Source organism: Hyla sarda, chromosome 9 (assembly GCF_029499605.1).
Source record: "Hyla sarda isolate aHylSar1 chromosome 9, aHylSar1.hap1, whole genome shotgun sequence".
Taxonomy (NCBI): domain Eukaryota; kingdom Metazoa; phylum Chordata; class Amphibia; order Anura; family Hylidae; genus Hyla; species Hyla sarda.
In genome coordinates this window covers 136327419-136350111 of record NC_079197.1, presented here as the reverse complement: position 1 = coordinate 136350111, position 22693 = coordinate 136327419, and the positions used below count along the sequence as shown (strand labels likewise).

At 45.8% G+C, this 22693-nt stretch overlaps 1 protein-coding gene across 3 annotated transcripts in view; it reads left to right on the top strand.

The window, feature by feature from the left end:
- The window catches only part of LOC130290992 (gap junction delta-2 protein-like), a 64739-nt gene extending 42995 nt beyond the window's left edge, over positions 1 to 21744 (top strand). For 2 of the 3 annotated variants that reach the window (XM_056539288.1, XM_056539291.1), the window contains exon 2: positions 14426 to 16623. In XM_056539288.1, coding sequence (XP_056395263.1) covers positions 14426 to 15257 — 832 coding nt within the window. In that variant the 3' untranslated portion in view covers positions 15258 to 16623. Of the gene's footprint in view, positions 1 to 14425; positions 16624 to 21309 lie in introns of those variants that run through there. The other variant, XM_056539289.1, reaches the window with a different exon arrangement.
- Positions 21745 to 22693: the final 949 nt, after the last annotated feature.

Below are 22693 nucleotides of genomic sequence, written 5' to 3'. Positions count from 1 at the left end.
CCCCCCTCCTCACATAAGGCACGTTCGGACCACTGCTTGCCAGGGCAGTGGTCCCACTGCAGGAAATCACATCCCTGCAGCTGGCTCTCTGCCTATAAGAAACAGGCAGAGAGCGAGCGCAGTCCTCGTGCACACCCAATTTAAATATCCCCGCCCCCTGCATCTTCCCCTTCTCCTCCAGTACCATTTATCCCGCTGTGCGCAACACCGAGAGGGATCGCAGCATACAGGAAGAAGGGCGGAAGCCAGCCCAGGCAGGCATCAGGTGATGTTGCGCCTGTTGAGCCACGCCCACTTCCTCCCTCACTGGAAAACCGCTGAACTGTAAAAAAAAGTAAAAGGGGGGAATAAGTGCAGGATGAGTCAGGGACAGATGCTGGAGGGATTTTGGGACAGATTCGTTTATGATAGGTACTCTTTAAATATCTCGTCCGTTACTGCTGATTGGCCTGGCTAGCAACAATTCCCATTGACGAGCGACTCTATGACTCCTTGGGCTGTTGCCACGGCTACCTAAGACACTGCCCAGCATCAGCTGAGGCAGAGAAGACAATGCTAAAAATGCCCCAAAGTCTAAGTGGGGTTCCCGAGCGACACTGTAGCCACCACTGCCTATAGTAATATTGCATCTATGTGTATGTACTGTAGACAGTGCTGTACTGATCCACTGATCCTGTACAATACAACTGTAGGCAGAGGGAAATTCAGGTGCAACTTCCATTTTGCTGTATTAATATTGTTTTTATGTTCATTTTATTGGAGTGCAAAACTGGAAATGTATTTATAATCTATTTATACTTTTGCATTGCTTTATTATGCTGTGTATTTGGTTGTGGGTTCTGTGTGGTTTATTATCATGGTGTTAGGGAATTCCATCCTTGCTGATATGCTAATGTTAGCTGGTAGCAGGGGCTAACATGGAGTATATTGTTAGGTAGGAGATTATTGGAGCTGGTGTGAGCATGTGACTGAATACAGGTCCCCTAAATTACATAAAAAATCACATGTCCCTTTGTATAAGGATTTGCAATGTAATGCAGAGAGTGTGTGATTTGTTGAGCTGTGGAGGAAGCTGAGTAAGGCCGAATACCTGGTAAACCAGTAAAGACTACAGCTAGCAGAAAGAAATATAGAGATCACTACAGGATAGTACATAGCATCCATGCAGCAGTGTCCATATACCAATATAAAAATATACCTGCCATGAAGCTGTAGTGATTAACATACCACTACATACCGTCATGGCCGCAAATGTTGGCACCGCTGAAATTAGTATTAGTATTTCTCACAGAAAAAGATTGCAGTAACACGTTTTGCTATACACATGCTTATTCCCTTTGTGTGTATTGGAACTAAACCAAAAAAGGGAGGAAAAAAGCAAATTGGACATAATGTCACACCAAACTCCAAAAATGGTCTGGACATAATTATTAGCACCCTTGGAAAGGTGTCAATGCAGGATAGCTCGGATGGTGGATAAGCAGCCCCAAACAAGTTCCAAAGATATTCAAGCTGTCCTGCAGGCTCAGGGAGCATCAGTGTCAGCACGAACTATCCGTTGACATTTAACTCCTTGGGGATGAAGGGCGTATGCATACGCCCTCGCGTCCCGTCACTTAAGGACGGAGGGCGTATCCATACGCCGTCGGCATTTCCGATCACTGCCGCTCGCCGGGCGGTGATCGGACCGGGATGCCTGCTGATATCTATCAGCAGGCATCCCGTGGCAATGCCTAGGGGGGTCCTGAGACCCCCCCCATATCGGCGATCGCAGCAAATCGCAGGTCAATTCAGACCTGCGATTTGCCGCGATCTGGGCAAATCGGGTCACTGGTGACCCGATCTCCTGGAAAATAAGACTGATCAGAGCTCCGACCAGCCTAAAGGATAGGAGCGAGGTGGCAGTGTTGCCACCCCCTCCTATCCCCTACCATTGGTCGGTCAGGCTGACCACCAATGCCAGGAGGGGGGCGGGGGGTTAGAGTTCATTTCCCCCCGCTCTGCAAACCGATCGAAGTCGGTACAGAGCGGGGGGAATACGGGGGGAACATGGGCGGCGAGGGGGGGGACATGGCCCGGCTTACCCGGACCTGCGGCGGCGGAGGAATCTCGGAATCAGAATGAAAAGTAAAAGCATCCCAGAGTTATTAATGCTTAAAGTGACAGTGGTCAGAATTGCAAAAAATGCTCCCGTCCTTAAGGTTATAATGGGCTCCGTCCCCAAGGAGTTAAAGGAGAACTCCAGAATATAAAAATTGTCCCCCATACTGCCGGCAGTAAAAAAAAAGATAAAGATGTACATACCTTCCTCTGCTCCCCCGGGGCCTCCGGTAACCGGCTCCGGTCTCTGCCGTGATCCTCTTCCTGGTTGCCGGTGGTCGGAGAGTCATACTGCACTCAGCCAATCACCAGCCGCAGTGAAGTCCCGACTCGGCCAGCAATAGGCTGAGCAGCAGTGTGACGTTTTCGGCCCCGTCAGCAGGTGCCGGTGTAGTGAAGGATTTTGTGTCCTGGAGCGTTCTCACACTGCCGCTCAGCCTATCGCCTGCCGAGGCGGGACTTCTCTGCGGCTGGTGATTGGCTGAGCGCAGTATGACTCTCCGACCACTGGCAACCAGGAGGAGGATCGCGGTGGAGACCGGAGCCGGTTACCGGGGGAGCGGAGGAAGGTGTGTACATCTTAATTTTTTTACTGCCGGCAGTATGGGGGACAATTTTTTAATTCTGTAGTTCTCCTTTAAATGAAATGAAACGCTATGGCAGGAGACCCAGGAGGACTCCACTGCTGACACAGAGACATAAAAAAGCAAGACTACATTTTGCCAAAATCCTTCTGGGAAAATGTCTTGTGGACAGATGAGACTAAGATAGAGCTTTTTGGTAGAGCGCATCATTCTACTGTTTACCGAAAACGGAATGAGGCCTACAAAGAAAAGAACACAGTACCTACAGTGAAATATGGTGGAGGTTCAATGATGTTTTGGGTTGTTTTGCTGCCTCTGGCACTGGGTTCCTTGAATGTGTACAAGACATCATGAAATCTGAGGATTACCAACGGATTTTGGGTCGCACTGTACAGCCCAGCCTCAGAAAGCTGGGTTTGCGTCGGAGATCTTGGGTCTTCCAGCAGGACAATGACCCCAAACATATGTCACAAAGCACCCAGAAATGGATGGCAACAAAGCGCTAGAGAATTCTGAAGTGGCAGCAATGAGTCCAGATCTAAATCCCATTGAACACCTGTGGAGAGATCTTAAAATTGCTGTTGGGAAAAGGCACCTTCCAATAAGAGAGACCTGGAGCAGTTTGCAAAGGAAGAGTGGTCCAACATTCCGGCTGAGAGGTGTAAGAAGCTTATTGATGGTTATAGGAACTGACTGATTTCAGTTATTTTTTCCAAAGTATGTACAACCAAATATTAGGTTAAGGGTGCCAATAATTTTGTTCGGCCCATTTTTTGGAGTTTGGTGACATTATGTCCAATTTGCTTTATTTCCTCCCTTTTTTGGTTTAGTTCCAATACACACAAAGGGAATAAACCTGTGTATAGCAAAACATGTGTTACTGCAATCCTTTCCTGTGAGAAATACTTATTTTTCTAGAAAAATTTCAGAGGTGCCAACATTTACGACCATGACTGTACACATTGTGTGATGTCCCAGTACAGGACATGGTCCTGCACTACACTTAGGCACGGTTAGGTTGAGTCCCTCGGTGACCTGGGGCTCTCCTGCAGTGTCTCCCCTCCTGTTACTATACTGTCATTTATTGTAATAGAATTGTAGTCAGTGTATTAATGTAGAGTTAGTATAAAGGACCTGTGAGATGTCACATGTTATGTTTATGTTATCACATGTTACCCAGAGGGCACCAGCTTAACACATGACCCTCAGCTTGACCTATGGGCTTCTAGTACAATCCCCCTTTATAAGGAAGGGAGGTGCTGCAATCTGTCTCTTTTGCTCTTAGCACTTGTGCTCTTTACTGAGACTAGCAAACACCAGAGATCTCAGTGCTAGTGTCCAGCACCTGGAAGGCCGCAAAGCTACAGTCATTCCAGTAAGTCAAGTCTATGTCTGCTGTCCGGGCATGCTTGGAGTTGTAGTTTTGCAACAGCTGGAGGCACCCTGGTTGGGAAACACTGGTATAGACACTGTCCATGATGTTATAGGTCATATATTATGACACTTAGGGTACGTTCACACATACATGATCTGCTGCATATTTGTCTTTAATTGGCAGAAAATCTGCAGCAAAATCTGCAGAAGATCCTGTATGTGAACGTACCTTTAAACTGATCTGATGTGACCAAAGCCTACACCACCCCATCATCCTCCCCACGCCTGTGACATTTTATTCTCCTCACAATTGTACCGTTCCTTCCTTTCTTCTGTCCGTCTCCGTTTATTGCTTCATGTCCGGCCCCTTCTACTCACATTCCCATCAGGTATCGCTGTGTACTATTCTAGCACAAATGAGACACGACGTGAGAGCGTTCTTCTAATATCTGGAGATCTCATCAAACAGACACCAACATATGCGCAGAGTCTAACAACATCTGGAGAGGACGCCAGAATTATTCATTTATGCAACAATCAAACCAATTCCAGAATTTCCTCATCAGTTTTACCATCTTGACTTGTTCCTTATCCTATGTATATATACTCCTGTTTTCTGAACCGCACATATTACAATACTAGACCAGTGTCTACAGGGGGATGTCTATAAAAGTGCACAGTCACATTCTACAATTACTATCATATCCTGCACTCACATTTTTGGCCAATTACTACAGTCATCCGTGTAGCCATTTCTACTACTTTATAAATAATGTTGGTGATCAGAATAGGATAGAAATATCTGGTTTTTATTTCATCCACCTCTAGGGGAAGCTCACTGCATAGAGGTATACCACTGCCATAATGCTACCTGAATCCACCACTAGGGGAGCTCACTGCATAGAGGTATACCACTGCCATAATGCTACCTGAATCCCCCACTAGGGGAGCTCACTGCATAGAGGTATACCACCGCCATAATGCTACCTGAATCCACCACTAGGGGAGCTCACTGCATAGAGGTATACCACCGCCATAATGCTACCTGAATCCACCACTAGGGGAGCTCACTGCATAGAGGTATACCACCGCCATAATGCTACCTGAATCCACCACTAGGGGAGCTCACTGCATAGAGGTATACCACTGCCATAATGCTACCTGAATCCACCACTAGGGGAGCTCACTGCATAGAGGTATACCACCGCCATAATGCTACCTGAATCCACCACTAGGGGAGCTCACTGCATAGAGGTATACCACTGCCATAATGCTACCTGAATCCCCCACTAGGGGAGCTCACTGCATAGAGGTATACCACCGCCATAATGCTACCTGAATCCACCACTAGGGGAGCTCACTGCATAGAGGTATACCACTGCCATAATGCTACCTGAATCCACCACTAGGGGAGCTCACTGCATAGAGGTATACCACCGCCATAATGCTACCTGAATCTACCACTAGGGGAGCTCACTGCATAGAGGTATACCACCGCCATAATGCTACCTGAATCCACCACTAGGGGAGCTCACTGCATACAGGTATACCACTGCCATAATGCTACCTGAATCCACCACTAGGGGAGCTCACTGCATAGAGGTATACCACCGCCATAATGCTACCTGAATCCCCCACTGGGGGAGCTTACTGCATAGAGGTATACCACCGCCATAATGCTACCTGAATCCACCACTAGGGGAGCTCACTGCATAGAGGTATACCACCGCCATAATGCTACCTGAATCCACCACTAGGGGAGCTCACTGCATAGAGGTATACCACCGCCATAATGCTACCTGAATCCACCACTAGGGGAGCTCACTGCATAGAGGTATAACACTACCATAAAACTAACTGCATCCAGTAACTAGGAAGCCTACAGAATTCAGGTATACCACCACAATAAGACTACCTCCATCCACCACTAGGGTAGCTCACTGCATACAGGTATACCACCAGAATAAGACTACCTCCATCCACCACTAGGGGAGCTCACTGCATAGAGGTATACCACCCCCATAATGCTACCTGAATCCACCACTAGGGGAGCTCACTGCATAGAGGTATAACACTACCATAAAACTAACTGCATCCAGTAACTAGGAAGCCTACAGAATTCAGGTATACCATCACAATAAGACTACCCCTATCCACCACTAGGGGAGCTCACTGCATACAGGTATACCACCACAATAAGACTACCTCCATCCACCACTAGGGGAGCTCACTGCATACAGGTACACGAGCGCAATAAGACTACCTCCATCCACCACTAGGTGAGCTCACTGCATACAGGTACACCACCGCAATAAGACTACCTCCATCCACCACTAGGGGAGCTCACTGCATACAGGTACACCACCACAATAAGACTACCTCCATCCACCACTAGGTGAGCTCACTGCATACAGGTACACCACCACAATAAGACTACTTCCATTCACCACTAGGGGAGCTCACTGCATACAGGTACACCACCACAATAAGACTACCTCCATCCACCACTAGGGGAGCTCACTGCATACAGGTACAACACCACAATAAGACTACTTCCATTCACCACTAGGGGAGCTCACTGCATATAGGTACACCACCGCAATAAGACTACCTCCATCCACCACTAGGGGAGCTCACTGCATACAGGTACACCACCGCAATAAGACTACCTCCATCCACCACTAGGGGAGCCCACTGCATACAGGTACACCACCGCAATAAGACTACCTCCATCCACCACTGGGGGAGCTCACTGCTTACAGGTATACCACCGCAAAAAGACTACCTCCATCCACCACTAGGGGAGCTCACTGCATACAGGTACACCACCGCAATAAGACTACCTCCATCCACCACTAGGGGAGCCCACTGCATACAGGTACACCACCGCAATAAGACTACCTCCATCCACCACTGGGGGAGCTCACTGCATACAGGTATACCACCGCAATAAGACTACCTCCATGCACCACTAGGGGAGCTCACTGCATACAGGTATACCACCGCAATAAGACTACCTCAATTCACCACTAGGGGAGCTCACTGCATACAGGTATACCACCGCAATAAGACTACCTCAATCCACCACTAGGGGAGCTCACTGCATACAGGTATACCACCGCAATAAGACTACCTCCATCCACCACTAGGGGAGCTCAGTGCATACAGGTATACCACCGCAATAAGACTACCTCCATCCACCACTAGGGGAGCTCACTGCATACAGGTATACCACCGCAATAAGACTACCTCCATCCACCACTAGGGGAGCTCATTGCATACAGGTATACCACCCCAATAAGACTACCTCCATCCACCACTAGGGGAGCTCACTGCATACAGGTACACTACCGCAATAAGACTACCTCCATCCACCACTAGGGGAGCTCACTGCATACAGGTACACTACCGCATTAAGACTACCTCCATCCACCACTAGGGGAGCTCACTGCATACAGGTATACCACCGCAATAAGACTACCTCCATCCACCACTAGGGGAGCTCACTGCATACAGGTATACCACCGCAATAAGACTACCTCCATCCACTACTAGAGAGCTCGCTGCAAACAGGTATACCACCGCAATAAGACTACCTCCATCCACCACTAGGGGAACTCACTGTATACAGGTATACCACCGCAATAAGACTACCTCCATCCACCACTAGGGGAGCTCACTGCATACAGATATACCACCGCAATAAGACTACCTCCATCCACCACTAGGGGAGCTCACTGCATACAGGTATACCACCGCAATAAGACTACCCCCATCCACCACTAGGGGAGCTCACTGCATACAAGTATACCACCGCAATAAGACTACCTCCATCCACCACTAGGGGAGCTCACTGCATACAGGTATACCACCCCAATAAGACTACCTCCATCCACCACTAGGGGAGCTCACTGCATACAGGTATACCACCCCAATAAGACTACCTCCAACCACCACTAGGGGAGCTCACTGCATACAGGTACACTACCCCAATAAGACTACCTCCAACCACCACTAGAGGAGCTCACTGCATACAGGTATACCACCCCAATAAGACTACCTCCAACCACCACTAGGGGAGCTCACTGCATACAGGTATACCACCCCAATAAGACTACCTGCATCCACTACTAGAGAGCTCGCTACATACAGGTACACCACCCCAATAAGACTACCTCCCTCTACCACTAGGGGAGCTCACTGCATACAGGTACACCACCCCAATAAGACTACCTCCATCCACCACTAGGGGAGCTCACTGCATACAGGTATACCACCCCAATAAGACTACCTCCCTCTACCACTAGGGGAGCTCACTGCATACAGGTATACCACCGCAATAAGACTACCTACATCCACTACTAGAGAGCTCGCTGCATACAGGTACACCACCCCAATAAGACTACCTCCCTCTACCACTAGGGGAGCTCACTGCATACAGGTACACCACCGCAATAAGACTACCTGCATTCACTACTAGAGAGCTCGCTGCATACAGGTATACCACCGCAATAAGACTACCTCCATCCACCACTAGGGGAACTCACTGCATACAGGTACACCACCGCAATAAGACTACCTCCATCCACCACTAGGGGAGCTCACTGCATACAGGTATACCACCGCAATAAGACTACCCCCATCCACCACTAGGGGAGCTCACTGCATACAGGTACACTACCGCAATAAGACTACCTCCATCCACCACTAGGGGAGCTCACTGCATACAGGTATACCACCCCAATAAGACTACCTCCATCCACCACTAGGGGAGCTCACTGCATACAGGTATACCACCCCAATAAGACTACCTCCAACCACCACTAGGGGAGCTCACTGCATACAGGTATACCACCGCAATAAGACTACCTCCATCCACCACTAGGGGAGCTCACTGCATACAGGTATACCACCGCAATAAGACTACCTCCATCCACTACTAGAGAGCTCGCTGCAAACAGGTATACCACCGCAATAAGACTACCTCCATCCACCACTAGGGGAACTCACTGTATACAGGTATACCACCGCAATAAGACTACCTCCATCCACCACTAGGGGAGCTCACTGCATACAGATATACCACCGCAATAAGACTACCTCCATCCACCACTAGGGGAGCTCACTGCATACAGGTATACCACCGCAATAAGACTACCCCCATCCACCACTAGGGGAGCTCACTGCATACAAGTATACCACCGCAATAAGACTACCTCCATCCACCACTAGGGGAGCTCACTGCATACAGGTACACTACCGCAATAAGACTACCTCCATCCACCACTAGGGGAGCTCACTGCATACAGGTATACCACCCCAATAAGACTACCTCCATCCACCACTAGGGGAGCTCACTGCATACAGGTATACCACCCCAATAAGACTACCTCCAACCACCACTAGGGGAGCTCACTGCATACAGGTACACTACCCCAATAAGACTACCTCCAACCACCACTAGAGGAGCTCACTGCATACAGGTATACCACCCCAATAAGACTACCTCCAACCACCACTAGGGGAGCTCACTGCATACAGGTATACCACCCCAATAAGACTACCTGCATCCACTACTAGAGAGCTCGCTACATACAGGTACACCACCCCAATAAGACTACCTCCCTCTACCACTAGGGGAGCTCACTGCATACAGGTACACCACCCCAATAAGACTACCTCCATCCACCACTAGGGGAGCTCACTGCATACAGGTATACCACCCCAATAAGACTACCTCCCTCTACCACTAGGGGAGCTCACTGCATACAGGTATACCACCGCAATAAGACTACCTACATCCACTACTAGAGAGCTCGCTACATACAGGTACACCACCCCAATAAGACTACCTCCCTCTACCACTAGGGGAGCTCACTGCATACAGGTACACCACCGCAATAAGACTACCTGCATTCACTACTAGAGAGCTCGCTGCATACAGGTATACCACCGCAATAAGACTACCTCCATCCACCACTAGGGGAACTCACTGCATACAGGTACACCACCGCAATAAGACTACCTCCATCCACCACTAGGGGAGCTCACTGCATACAGATATACCACCGCAATAAGACTACCTCCATCCACCACTAGGGGAGCTCACTGCATACAGGTATACCACCGCAATAAGACTACCCCCATCCACCACTAGGGGAGCTCACTGCATACAGGTACACTACCGCAATAAGACTACCTCCATCCACCACTAGGGGAGCTCACTGCATACAGGTATACCACCCCAATAAGACTACCTCCATCCACCACTAGGGGAGCTCACTGCATACAGGTATACCACCCCAATAAGACTACCTCCAACCACCACTAGGGGAGCTCACTGCATACAGGTACACTACCCCAATAAGACTACCTCCAACCACCACTAGGGGAGCTCACTGCATACAGGTATACCACCCCAATAAGACTACCTCCAACCACCACTAGGGGAGCTCACTGCATACAGGTATACCACCCCAATAAGACTACCTGCATCCACTACTAGAGAGCTCGCTGCATACAGGTACACCACCCCAATAAGACTACCTCCCTCTACCACTAGGGGAGCTCACTGCATACAGGTACACCACCGCAATAAGACTACCTCCATTCACTACTAGAGAGCTCGCTGCATACAGGTATACCACCGCAATAAGACTACCTCCATCCACCACTAGGGGAACTCACTGCATACAGGTACACCACCGCAATAAGACTACCTCCATCCACCACTAGGGGAGCTCACTGCATACAGATATACCACCGCAATAAGACTACCTCCATCCACCACTAGGGGAGCTCACTGCATACAGGTATACCACCGCAATAAGACTACCCCCATCCACCACTAGGGGAGCTCACTGCATACAGGTACACTACCGCAATAAGACTACCTCCATCCACCACTAGGGGAGCTCACTGCATACAGGTATACCACCCCAATAAGACTACCTCCATCCACCACTAGGGGAGCTCACTGCATACAGGTATACCACCCCAATAAGACTACCTCCAACCACCACTAGGGGAGCTCACTGCATACAGGTACACTACCCCAATAAGACTACCTCCAACCACCACTAGGGAAGCTCACTGCATACAGGTATACCACCCCAATAAGACTACCTCCAACCACCACTAGGGGAGCTCACTGCATACAGGTATACCACCCCAATAAGACTACCTGCATCCACTACTAGAGAGCTCGCTGCATACAGGTACACCACCCCAATAAGACTACCTCCCTCTACCACTAGGGGAGCTCACTGCATACAGGTACACCACCGCAATAAGACTACCTCCATCCACCACTAGGGGAGCTCACTGCATACAGATATACCACCGCAATAAGACTACCTCCATCCACCACTAGGGGAGCTCACTGCATACAGGTATACCACCGCAATAAGACTACCCCCATCCACCACTAGGGGAGCTCACTGCATACAGGTACACTACCGCAATAAGACTACCTCCATCCACCACTAGGGGAGCTCACTGCATACAGGTATACCACCCCAATAAGACTACCTCCATCCACCACTAGGGGAGCTCACTGCATACAGGTATACCACCCCAATAAGACTACCTCCAACCACCACTAGGGGAGCTCACTGCATACAGGTACACTACCCCAATAAGACTACCTCCAACCACCACTAGGGGAGCTCACTGCATACAGGTATACCACCCCAATAAGACTACCTCCAACCACCACTAGGGGAGCTCACTGCATACAGGTATACCACCCCAATAAGACTACCTGCATCCACTACTAGAGAGCTCGCTGCATACAGGTACACCACCCCAATAAGACTACCTCCCTCTACCACTAGGGGAGCTCACTGCATACAGGTACACCACCCCAATAAGACTACCTCCATCCACCACTAGGGGAGCTCACTGCATACAGGTATACCACCCCAATAAGACTACCTCCCTCTACCACTAGGGGAGCTCACTGCATACAGGTATACCACCGCAATAAGACTACCTCCATCCACCACTAGGGGAGCTCACTGCATAGAGGTACACCACCGCAATAAGACTACCTCCCTCTACCACTAGGGGAGCTCACTGCATACAGGTACACCACCGCAATAAGACTACCTGCATTCACTACTAGAGAGCTCGCTGCATACAGGTATACCACCGCAATAAGACTACCTCCATCCACCACTAGGGGAACTCACTGCATACAGGTACACCACCCCAATAAGACTACCTCCCTCTACCACTAGGGGAGCTCACTGCATACAGGTACACCACCGCAATAAGACTACCTCCATCCACCACTAGGGGAGCTCACTGTATACAGGTATACCACCACAATAAGACTACCTCCATCCACCACTAGGGGAGCTCACTGCATACAGGTACACCACCGCAATAAGACTACCTCCAACCACCACTAGGGGAGCTCACTGCATACAGGTACACCACCGCAATAAGACTACCTGCATCCACTACTAGAGAGCTCGCTGCATACATGTATAACCTTGCCACAGGGCTACCTGCATCCAGGAAGACTCAGTGCTATGCTACTCTTCACTAATGCACCAGTCAGAGGAAAAGGAAAAATGCAATGTGACAACCAAGTTGTCGTGGGTGGGATAGCAAAAAAAAAAAAAAACACTGGATGCTTGTCCTATGGCTATGGCAGCATCACAAGCTGTCAAAAAGTGTCATTCTTGCCCCCGCTTTTTCACATGTTGCTTTGCAGTGAATGTCATCCTCCCAGACAGCACACCCTCATCGCACTCTGCTTATCTGCATTGGATTAGCTCAATGACACAACAAGGGTTAATAAAGCAATCCTCTGCTGGTAAAGCTACGGAAAGGGAAAGGGAGAGGTAATTATATAAGCTTATTTGTTTTAAGACGTAGACAGCTAGATAAATCATGTTCAATTTAAATATGCCACTGTGGTTTTATGTCCGGGATTATTTAAAGATTATAATCAAATTAACAATTTAAATGACAAAGCGATTGTACGGTACATAGTGCTCTTCACAAGGAAGTATGAGGGTGCATGATAATGATACATTCGCTCTAAATGATGGGATTTTATGCAGACTCAGAGTTAAAGCGGACCTGTCAGAAGGATTTTGGTGTTTAAAACAATAGCATGACTGTTTAGGGCTTCTGACCTTGAATCTGTATGTACCGTTTGATAATGGACCCTTCAGTGCCAGGATATCATGCTTTTAAATAATAGGCATATTGGCCTTAAGAGCCAAGTGGGAGTTTTCTTTGTTCGCAACGCCTCTCGGAGGAGGTTACAATCAGCCCAAGTGGCATTACTAACAAGTGGATGGGATGAACTTTGATGGGCTTTGGCAGCCCCAGGAGATGCCCAATGGGCTTTTAAGGCTAATTTACATTTAAATTAAAAGCATGTTATATCAGCACTGGAAGGGTCAATTATCAAAAAGCAGGTGTGCACGGATTCATGGTCAAAAGTCCCATACAGCCATTTTTTAGTTTATACTCCAAAGACCTGCAGTCATGTCCGCTTTAGGACAGGGGATAAGTGTCTGATCGTGGGGGGTTTGACCACCTATAGAGTATGCCTTCTCATGAAAGAGGGGATAGAAGCCTAAAAACACATGTATTTTTAATATAAAGAAATAAAGAACATGTGATTTTAATTCACTCTTACGCATTGTGCCATAGTGCCAGATAACACTATATGGTTCTTATTACTATGACACAGACTTAGACCCATTTTGGGACACATTGTTGGGATTGCAAGCCAATTGCCCCCTTTTGTACATGCTATGATCCAGCCATGTTTTCAGAAGGCAGTATACGGGCGATAGCAAGTACAGTACTGTTATCTATAATACTGTGTATACTTTTGGTGGAACTGCTGGACAGCCTCGCCCATCTTTTTATTACTATTATAACTCCCTGTAAACATGTTTGTTTTGGGGCTAAACTTGACATTTCTGTAGTGATGTGGGACTTTACTTGGCTCCTGGTTAGCTGAATAATTTACTTGTGTAACTATAATGCATGAATCTTTAGGGATTCTTCTAACCCAATTATTTCATGCTGTAGTGAGGGTGGTGGGGGGGGGTACAGATTTTTCGTATTTGCAAGATTGTAATAAAATGTATTTCTAGACGTTATAACATGTACCGATTACTTTATGTCACATGTGCTGTATCTCTCATGTGTATTTATACATTTTTATTTTTTCCCATGTGTATCTCATGTGTTTTACCAATGTTCTTAAGGATCTTTGTTTGTTGGTCAATAATCAGATAGACTAACCCTACGACTTAACAAGAAAGGATCATTGTACTTTGGTTATGCCAGATCAAATATGTTGAGTACTCAGTATTTTTTTCTTTTTCCCTTAGGATTCTGCTGACTGTAGTGGTTATTTTCCGCATATTGATTGTGGCTATCGTTGGTGAGACGGTCTATGAAGACGAGCAGACAATGTTCATGTGCAACACTCTTCAGCCTGGCTGTAACCAAGCCTGCTATGACCGCGCTTTCCCAATCTCCCACATCCGGTACTGGGTCTTCCAGATAATCCTTGTGTGCACACCCAGCCTCTGCTTTATTACATACTCTGTCCACCAGTCTGCAAAGCAGAGAGACCGGAGATATTCCTTTCTCTACCCCTTACTAGAGAAGGAACTGCCACGAGAAAACAGGAGAATGAAAAATATTAATGGGATCTTAATGCAGAACCCAGACTTGTCCTCCAAAGATGAACCAGATTGCCTAGAAGTGAAAGAAATCCCAAATACACCCAAGAAAGCAGCGAAAAGCCCCAAGGTGAAACGTCAAGAGGGAATTTCCCGCTTCTACATCATTCAGGTCTTCTTTAGGAATGCTTTAGAGATTGGCTTCCTCGCAGGACAATACTTCCTTTATGGCTTCACTGTGCCACCCATCTTTGAGTGTGACCGCTACCCTTGTGTCAAGGAAGTAGAATGCTATGTGTCTCGGCCAACTGAGAAGACGGTCTTCCTGGTCTTCATGTTTGCTGTCAGTGGCATCTGTGTGCTTCTTAACTTAGCCGAGCTAAACCACCTTGGGTGGCGAAAGATTAAGACGGCCATGAGGGGAGTACAGGCTCGCAGGAAGTCAGTGTGTGAGGTGCGTAAAAAGGAGCCATCCACCCTGGCTCAAGTGCCAACTTTGGGGAGGACACAGTCCAGTGAGTCAGCTTATGTTTGACCCCATGTGTGGTCATGCCAATGGTTTAGAGATCGTCTCTATACTATAGAGAATGTAATTGGAACACTATTATGGCAGAGAATGGTGCCAGTCTTCCAACCACCAGTGGAGACCCTCAAAACTATGTTAGCAGCCTGTCAATAATTTTGGCTGCTGGCTTTTATGGGAAGCAAAGTTTCAATTTAGTGGGGGAGGATGGGGTGGGACATGTGTAAAGGGTGGGAGATGAAAATATGGACAATTGCTTTTTTACTACAACTTTGGGCCTGTAAATTCAAGAGTTTTGCTCAGTATTATTATATTCTGCAACTTATCTCGTTTTTATAATGTCAGCCACTGACAGACTGATGATGTTGAAGAGTAGTATACATGTATCCTCCAGGGTGTGTATAAATATAGAAAATCTGCACTAACTAATAAGAAGCCATAACGACAGGCAGGGAGGACAAATAAATACGACAAATAGGGGTTCTTTAAGAGAGGAGCTTGAAAACCTCTCACGACTGTTATATACCTCTCACCTCCCACTCAATGCGAACTCCCTCCAACAAAATCCTCATTCACACCTCACCTGCTCCCGAAACAGAATTGCCAATTACAAAACCTGCTAAGGAGCCAGGAATTTCTTTTTCTGTTCTATTTTTTTCTGTAACACATATCATGAATTAAGAAGGGCAGAAGAACACCCAGCAGGTATGGTGAGAGAACACTGGAGCAAAAAGGGTCAAGGAAACATTCTGACATTGATAGAGCAAGGAAAAAACCTTACACGTATTATAGAAGAAACAGCAAAGATCCTAATTCATGGACAGGGAATAAGGAATAGCTAAGAAGATATTAGAAAAATAAAAAAACAAAGCCAAGGAGACAAACAGAGGGAACATTGTATTACTACACCCAATAGGCATATAAAGTAAACATTACAATATTCCACATAAAGGTTTCAATGCTTTAATTTAATAAGGAACACATGGTTGTCACAAGCTGAACAACTGGCTGTTTACGTGACCAGATGTGATGGGGAGATGACGATATCAGGTAGGGGTTAAAATGAACCCTTCTGGGTACCAACCATCTTAGACCAATTGTGGTACTGCTGCCTTTTTATATGACAGAAGAGCCACTGGGCCACTTTCAGCCCCTGGCCTGTGTAACCATGACCTCTGCACCCGGTATCATTACACCCCTGAAATGGAATGTGTATCCCTAAGGCTCCAATCTACAAACTGCCTCTAATGCTAAGAAACTCCACAAATTGGCATATTACACCCCATGTTTACTCAATCTACAGTAGGGGTATTCCAGGCCAAAACTTTTTTTTATATATCAACTGGCTCCGGAAAGTTAAACAGATTTGTAAATTACTTCTATTAAAAAATCTTAATCCTTCCAATAGTTATTAGCTTCTGAAGTTGAGTTGTTGTTTTCGGTCTAACTGCTCTCTGATGACTCACGTCCCGGGAGTTGTGCAGTTCCTATGGGGATATTCTCCCATCATGCACAGCTCCCGGGACATGACATCATCATTGAGCAGATAGACAGAAAACGTCAGAAGTTAATAACTATTGGAAGGATTAAGATTTTTTAATAGAAGTAATTTACAAATTTGTTTAAATTTTTGCAGCCAGTTGATATATAAAAAAAAAGGTTTTGCCTGGAATACCCCTTTAAGTGTGAACTTAAAATCTATTGGAACATTCAGCCAATGTATTATCCCAACCACTAAGGGAGGGAACACCCAGCATGGACAGAGAGTCAGCAAAATGTAACGAACAAATCAGTAAACATAGGTAACAAAGATTTACACAACCAACATGTAGTTAAAGGGTGCACTGAAAAGGCTCAGGATCCTACATGACAAAACAAGAATAACAGATAGTGCACTACAACTTACAGAATTTAGACACAGGCAAACATAGGGAACACAATAAACCTTACCAATCTCAGCAACAGCAAGCAGAATGAGGATACATAAATAGGCACAATGAGGGAGCACTAAAACACCAAGCTGTTGAGATGCAAGGCTTCAGGGCAGATTTCTGATACTGGCAGACAGTACGAGTAGCATGACTATTGACAAAAAACAAAAGACGACCTAATTTTTAATAATTTTGCATGTTAAAGATAAGTATTAAGATTTACTATTTGCAAGATGAGATGATGCCTCCAAGGACACAATTGTCTTGCTTGAGGAAACCAGGAGTGCATTTAGTGGTTGTAAATTTGGCATGCCGTGGTGCTATCTTCATTCTCATTTGATAGGTATATGAATTACCACCTATATATATATAAATGATCTGCATTTTCTATTATTACTAAATTGACACAGTATCTGGAACAGGCCGTGGGCACCATAACTTTCATTCATATGCAGGGATTCCCAACCAGCACAATGCATGAATGACTGGGGCTAATAACCTATACTATTTTAAATTTCCTTCATTTTTTACAGTGGCTACAGAGAGTCTCTCACTCTGGAGGACACTACACATTGGTGTGTTACATGGGCAGCCATAGATTTCAGTGGGCACCATGTAATACTTCATTTTCCCTGTGGAGGCACTGCGGGGAAAAGTAAACTTACTGCTGATTCCTGGTATTCTGACACTCTGTAATCAGCTTATAGTCAGGTTAGCGTCTATTACAAAAATATTGCCCCAAGTAGACAATCCCTTTAAAATTTGTCACATCCACCCACCACATCTGGCCTTCTCTAAATGTACAAACTCTAATGAAGGTAATACAAAACCTCCATTTTTCAAAGAAGGAACTTTTTATCCATTGAACTATTCATGAAGATTTCAATTCTTCAGCCAACCTCCCCAGTCATATGTTGGTAGCTGCTGGGGGGGGGGGGGGGGATAAATGTAGGTGCTAAGATTAACATAAGTCCAGATATGGATTTATAATAGTCAGTTACTACTGGGAAAGTCTAGATATGCTAAATATACATGGATATAGGAGCTAGACATTTGCTTTTTCAAGGTTTGTACCAGTGCTTATCAACATAAGCTAATAGCCCCATAACTAAATTACATTAACATATCCCCAAGGCTATGATCATTCACTATGCTGTCTATTGAAAGCATAGCATGTGTACAGTGCAAGTATTCCCAAGGCAATAGACATACTGCAAGTTTAGGACCTACGGTTCATATGTAAGGCTTTCCATATGGCAGCTCCCTTCTTCAAATCGTTCTAGGTTACCTTCCTAATATAGTGCTCAAACAACAACAAAAAAACTTTTGTATGATTAAATAGGTTCCTTCCAAAGTTGCTAAAGGACCAAACAACTGGGTCTATAGACTTAAGTAGCTTACCCCTAAAGTTCTTAAAGGAAAACTGTAGCAAAAACAACTTATCCCCTATCCACAGGATAGGGGATAAATCAGAACGCTGGGACCCCCCGTGATCTCCTGCACGGGGCCACTGCTCTGCGGTCGACACGCCTCCTACATGTAGTTGTATGGGAGAGGCGGGATGCAGCGTTCGTGTCTCCCCACCTCTCCCATAGAGCTGTATGTGGAGGGGGTGTACCGTCAACCTCACTGAGGTCGACTCTACGCACATTAGCTGCTCTCACAGAGCTGCAATGCCAGGGCCGTTTGGGAGACCGCGGTGGGTCCCAGTGGTCGGACCCCCCACGATCAAACACTTATCCCCTATCCTGTGGATAGGGGATAAGTTGTTATAGCTGCAGATGTCCTTTACGTAATACCATTTGAACCAGTGACTACCTTCGGGTAGCAATTGGGCTAATCAGCCATCTGTGCCAATGTGATCCAATGGCTACGCCAATAAGGTCCATTAAATATAAACATATTATATAGTATCATTTCCACTTTTTTAGTACACCTTTTATAGTCTCCTAAAATTATGTAGTCCATGTATAGTGGTATACTCCTGGTCTATAATGATAGTCTGGTGCTAAACCTTACTTTAGAGGTAGGGGCTTGAGAGGGGTACCATTAAAACAAGTATATAAAAAAAATGCAGCTCAGAAATACAGATTTGGATCTGCTCAGTTTTAAAAATTATAGTGCTAAAACCAAGTGAGTCAAAGTTTAGAACCACATTATTTGACTCTACAGTATTTTGGGGTTGAGGCAAATGCAGGACAGAGTATTGTAAGAAAAGTATTTGCATAATATGTTACTTATAAGTACTGTAGGGATTTATCCAGGAACTGACTGAGAGTAATCTAAGTCCCCAGACATTGTGCATCATGGGCCACTACCGGCCCGTAGAGCCATGGACTTCTTGAGTTAGCTTAAATTGCATTAAATGGTATTCTGTCCAAACATATTTAATACCTTTCCATTAGATAGGTGCTGCGGGGCCTAATGGATGCTCCAACTGTGAATCCTAATTCCCTCTCAGCCTCTCATAACTACAGCAAGGAGGAGTTTAAATGGAAGGACAGTCAAGCATGTATGCTACCATTCTATTAAAACTCCATGGGCATGACAGAAACAGCTATGAGTAACCCTATAATGCCCTTGTAAAAAAAATAATTGTTTCATAGATGTAGATTGGAGTTTGCCACACAATTGTCCATCTGACTAATTTCTACCTCTAATCTGTGGGTGAGCTCAAAAACAGTAGGGATGAGGAATTCTCTAATGAGTTGGGATTCCCAGTGATGGGACCCCCACCTTTCAGACATTTAGGGCATGTCATAGAAATATCCCATAAGTGTCTTTCGGTAGAATGCCCGATGTAACTTAGAAAACTGTTCTGGAACCCCATTGGACTTTATGTGACTATAAGCAGTGCCCTAAAGGTCAGTCTGCCCTTGGATCTTTCTCTAAGGCTAAAGTCAACAATATAATTTTTTTTATTATTTGCATCCAACAAAGACTGTAAAAAGCTGTTCAACTGTTGTCAGGATTTATAGAGATAGCATATCCTACTTCCTCCTGTCCACTCAAAGAGCCTGCAAGTTCTGCTTCCCGATCCCCTCACAGAAAAAGCCTGTGAGTCCTGCCTTACCCTGCCCACTCATAGAGAAAGCCTGTGAGTCCTGCTTACACCACCCACCCACTCATAATTCCTGCTTCCCCCAGCCATACATATTAATTGACAACTTTTCCTGTATAAGTATACATGGAGAGTTGTCTGCCATATTTTTGTGGGTGGGAGAAGCATAACTTTCAGGCTCTATGAGTGGAAGGGGAGGGGGAACAGGACTCACAGGCTCTCCCTACGGGTGGGCAAGGGAAGCAGGACTCACTAGCAATATGGGTGGGTGGGGACAAGAATGACTCACAGGTTCTATGAGTGGTCGGAGGGGGGGAGGTTGAGGGCAGGACTAGCAGGCTCTCATTATGGGTGGGCAAGGGAAGCCGGACTCACAGTCTCTCTCTGTGGAAGGGCAGGGGCACAGGATTTATTTGCAGTCTTTATGAATGAGCACGGGAATGTAGGACTCACAAGCTTTCTTTGTTTTTGGGTGGGAAAAGCATAATTCAGAGGCTGTTCGTGAGTGTACAATGGATGCAGGATTCATATATGAGTGGGGTAGTAGGATTAGCATTCCCTGAGTAGGCAGGAGAAGCAGGAAGGAGTAGGCTTACGCAGTTACACAGCTTTGTACATTATATATATATATATATATATATATATATATATATATAGATATATATATAATTTACCTGACCTCAGAGTTTCCACCTCTGTCCTTTGCTGCCTCAAATAGAAGTCCTATGAGATTTGCTTTAATAAATAGCATACCTTCACTTAGCTGATGCATCTGGGACTGCTGCTACCTGGACTTCAGCTTAGACATGAACCATCCAGATATGTATGTGCCCCCTCTTCTTAGTAAGCCAACATGTCATATGTCACACACCTTTTCTAAAATCATGAGTTGGTATGTAAGCATGTGTTTAATACCTGTATATGGCCTGTTTTTTTTCTTTTTCTTTACTTTTTTATAAAAAGTGGACAGTATTGTAATAGAATGTTATGTTAGTGGTTTGATGATGCAGATCAGCAACTGGGAAATCCAGTGGGTTTTTATTCTTTAAATTGATGTTTATTTCCCTTTAAGGAATCACTGCCTCCATTTAGCAAATTCTTCCTCAGGAGAGACAAGTCAATGGATGTCTTTTACTGACCGATCTGTAGGTTACTCTCTGCGAAGAGTCAACTCATTGATCCATGCTACGCCCACCGTCATCTGCAGGCAGCGCTGTTTCATGGTGATGTCACCTGGCATGGAACTAGCATCCCAGGTCGGACTCAGGATACAGCCAAATGGAAGAAACTCAACGGTGCTTGTATCAACCAAATTTACAGAAATATCCAACAGTAGCAGACATTGACTTACTACCATTACATTTCTGGCATAGGGTCATGGGATGGGGTGAACTGATGATGCAATGCAGATTTCAGCTGTAACACAGGTGCAATATTCTGAGAAGAACAAGTCTCAGGAATTCTATGGAGAAACTATGAATTAATATAATAAATGCTGATATGTGTCTTCTTAATGTTATCGCTGTGTGGGGGAGGGAGCGGGATACATGGCAAGGCATTTTCTTCTCCTATTGACTAATAAATATGCACATGAAAAAAAACCACAAAAAGCTCACCATATTCATACAACAAATGTCCACCGTTTTCACTTGTGGCTAGGAGGTGCGGGAAAAGTTTGTGGACTCTCCAGGCTCAAACACTTATTAAGCAGAAAGAATATAGCACTCGAATCTTGAAGCAAAAGTGTTAAAAGTCACTTACATATGTATCTATCTGTCTATATTTCATCTTGAACCATATATGACAGGGGTAGTAAAACAGTTTCAACTGTACGATCCTCATCCTGCATCCTGTCTTGAACACATTGGGGGAGATTTATCCAAACCTGTGTAGAGGAACAGTGGTGCAGATACGATTGGCTGCTATGGGCAACTGCACCACTCTTCCTCTGCAAAGGTTTTGATAAATCTCTACCTTTGTCCATTAATTGGTTGTTTACATATTGGAAACTGACAGTGTATTGGGTTTTGTGTGGATAAACAGCCTGAGTTATAGTGTGGGTGAACGAGGCATCACTTACAGAAATTGGTTTAGCCATTTAGAAGTTATGACCCTCTGTTGCTGTATTGCTAAAGCTATTCTGAGTGTAATGGAGGCAGGGAGCCGACTTGCTGCGCTCCCCTACCTCCTCCATACGCAGATCTTATGCCCGCCCAGCTGATGAATATTCATTTTTCTTTACTCACTCGTCCTAGTGACATGAAAGCCTGCAGCAACATGTGCGCTCTGCTACCACCTGGAAGAGTGGCGCATGCGCTCTGCAACAATAGCAAAGTGCTCATGTGGCCGCAGGCTCACACGTCACTAGCACATGAGAGTCAAGAAAAATGAATATTCAAATGAAGGGCGGGTACTGCATGGCATAAAGAGAAGGCAGGAGAGCTCAGCAAGCCAGC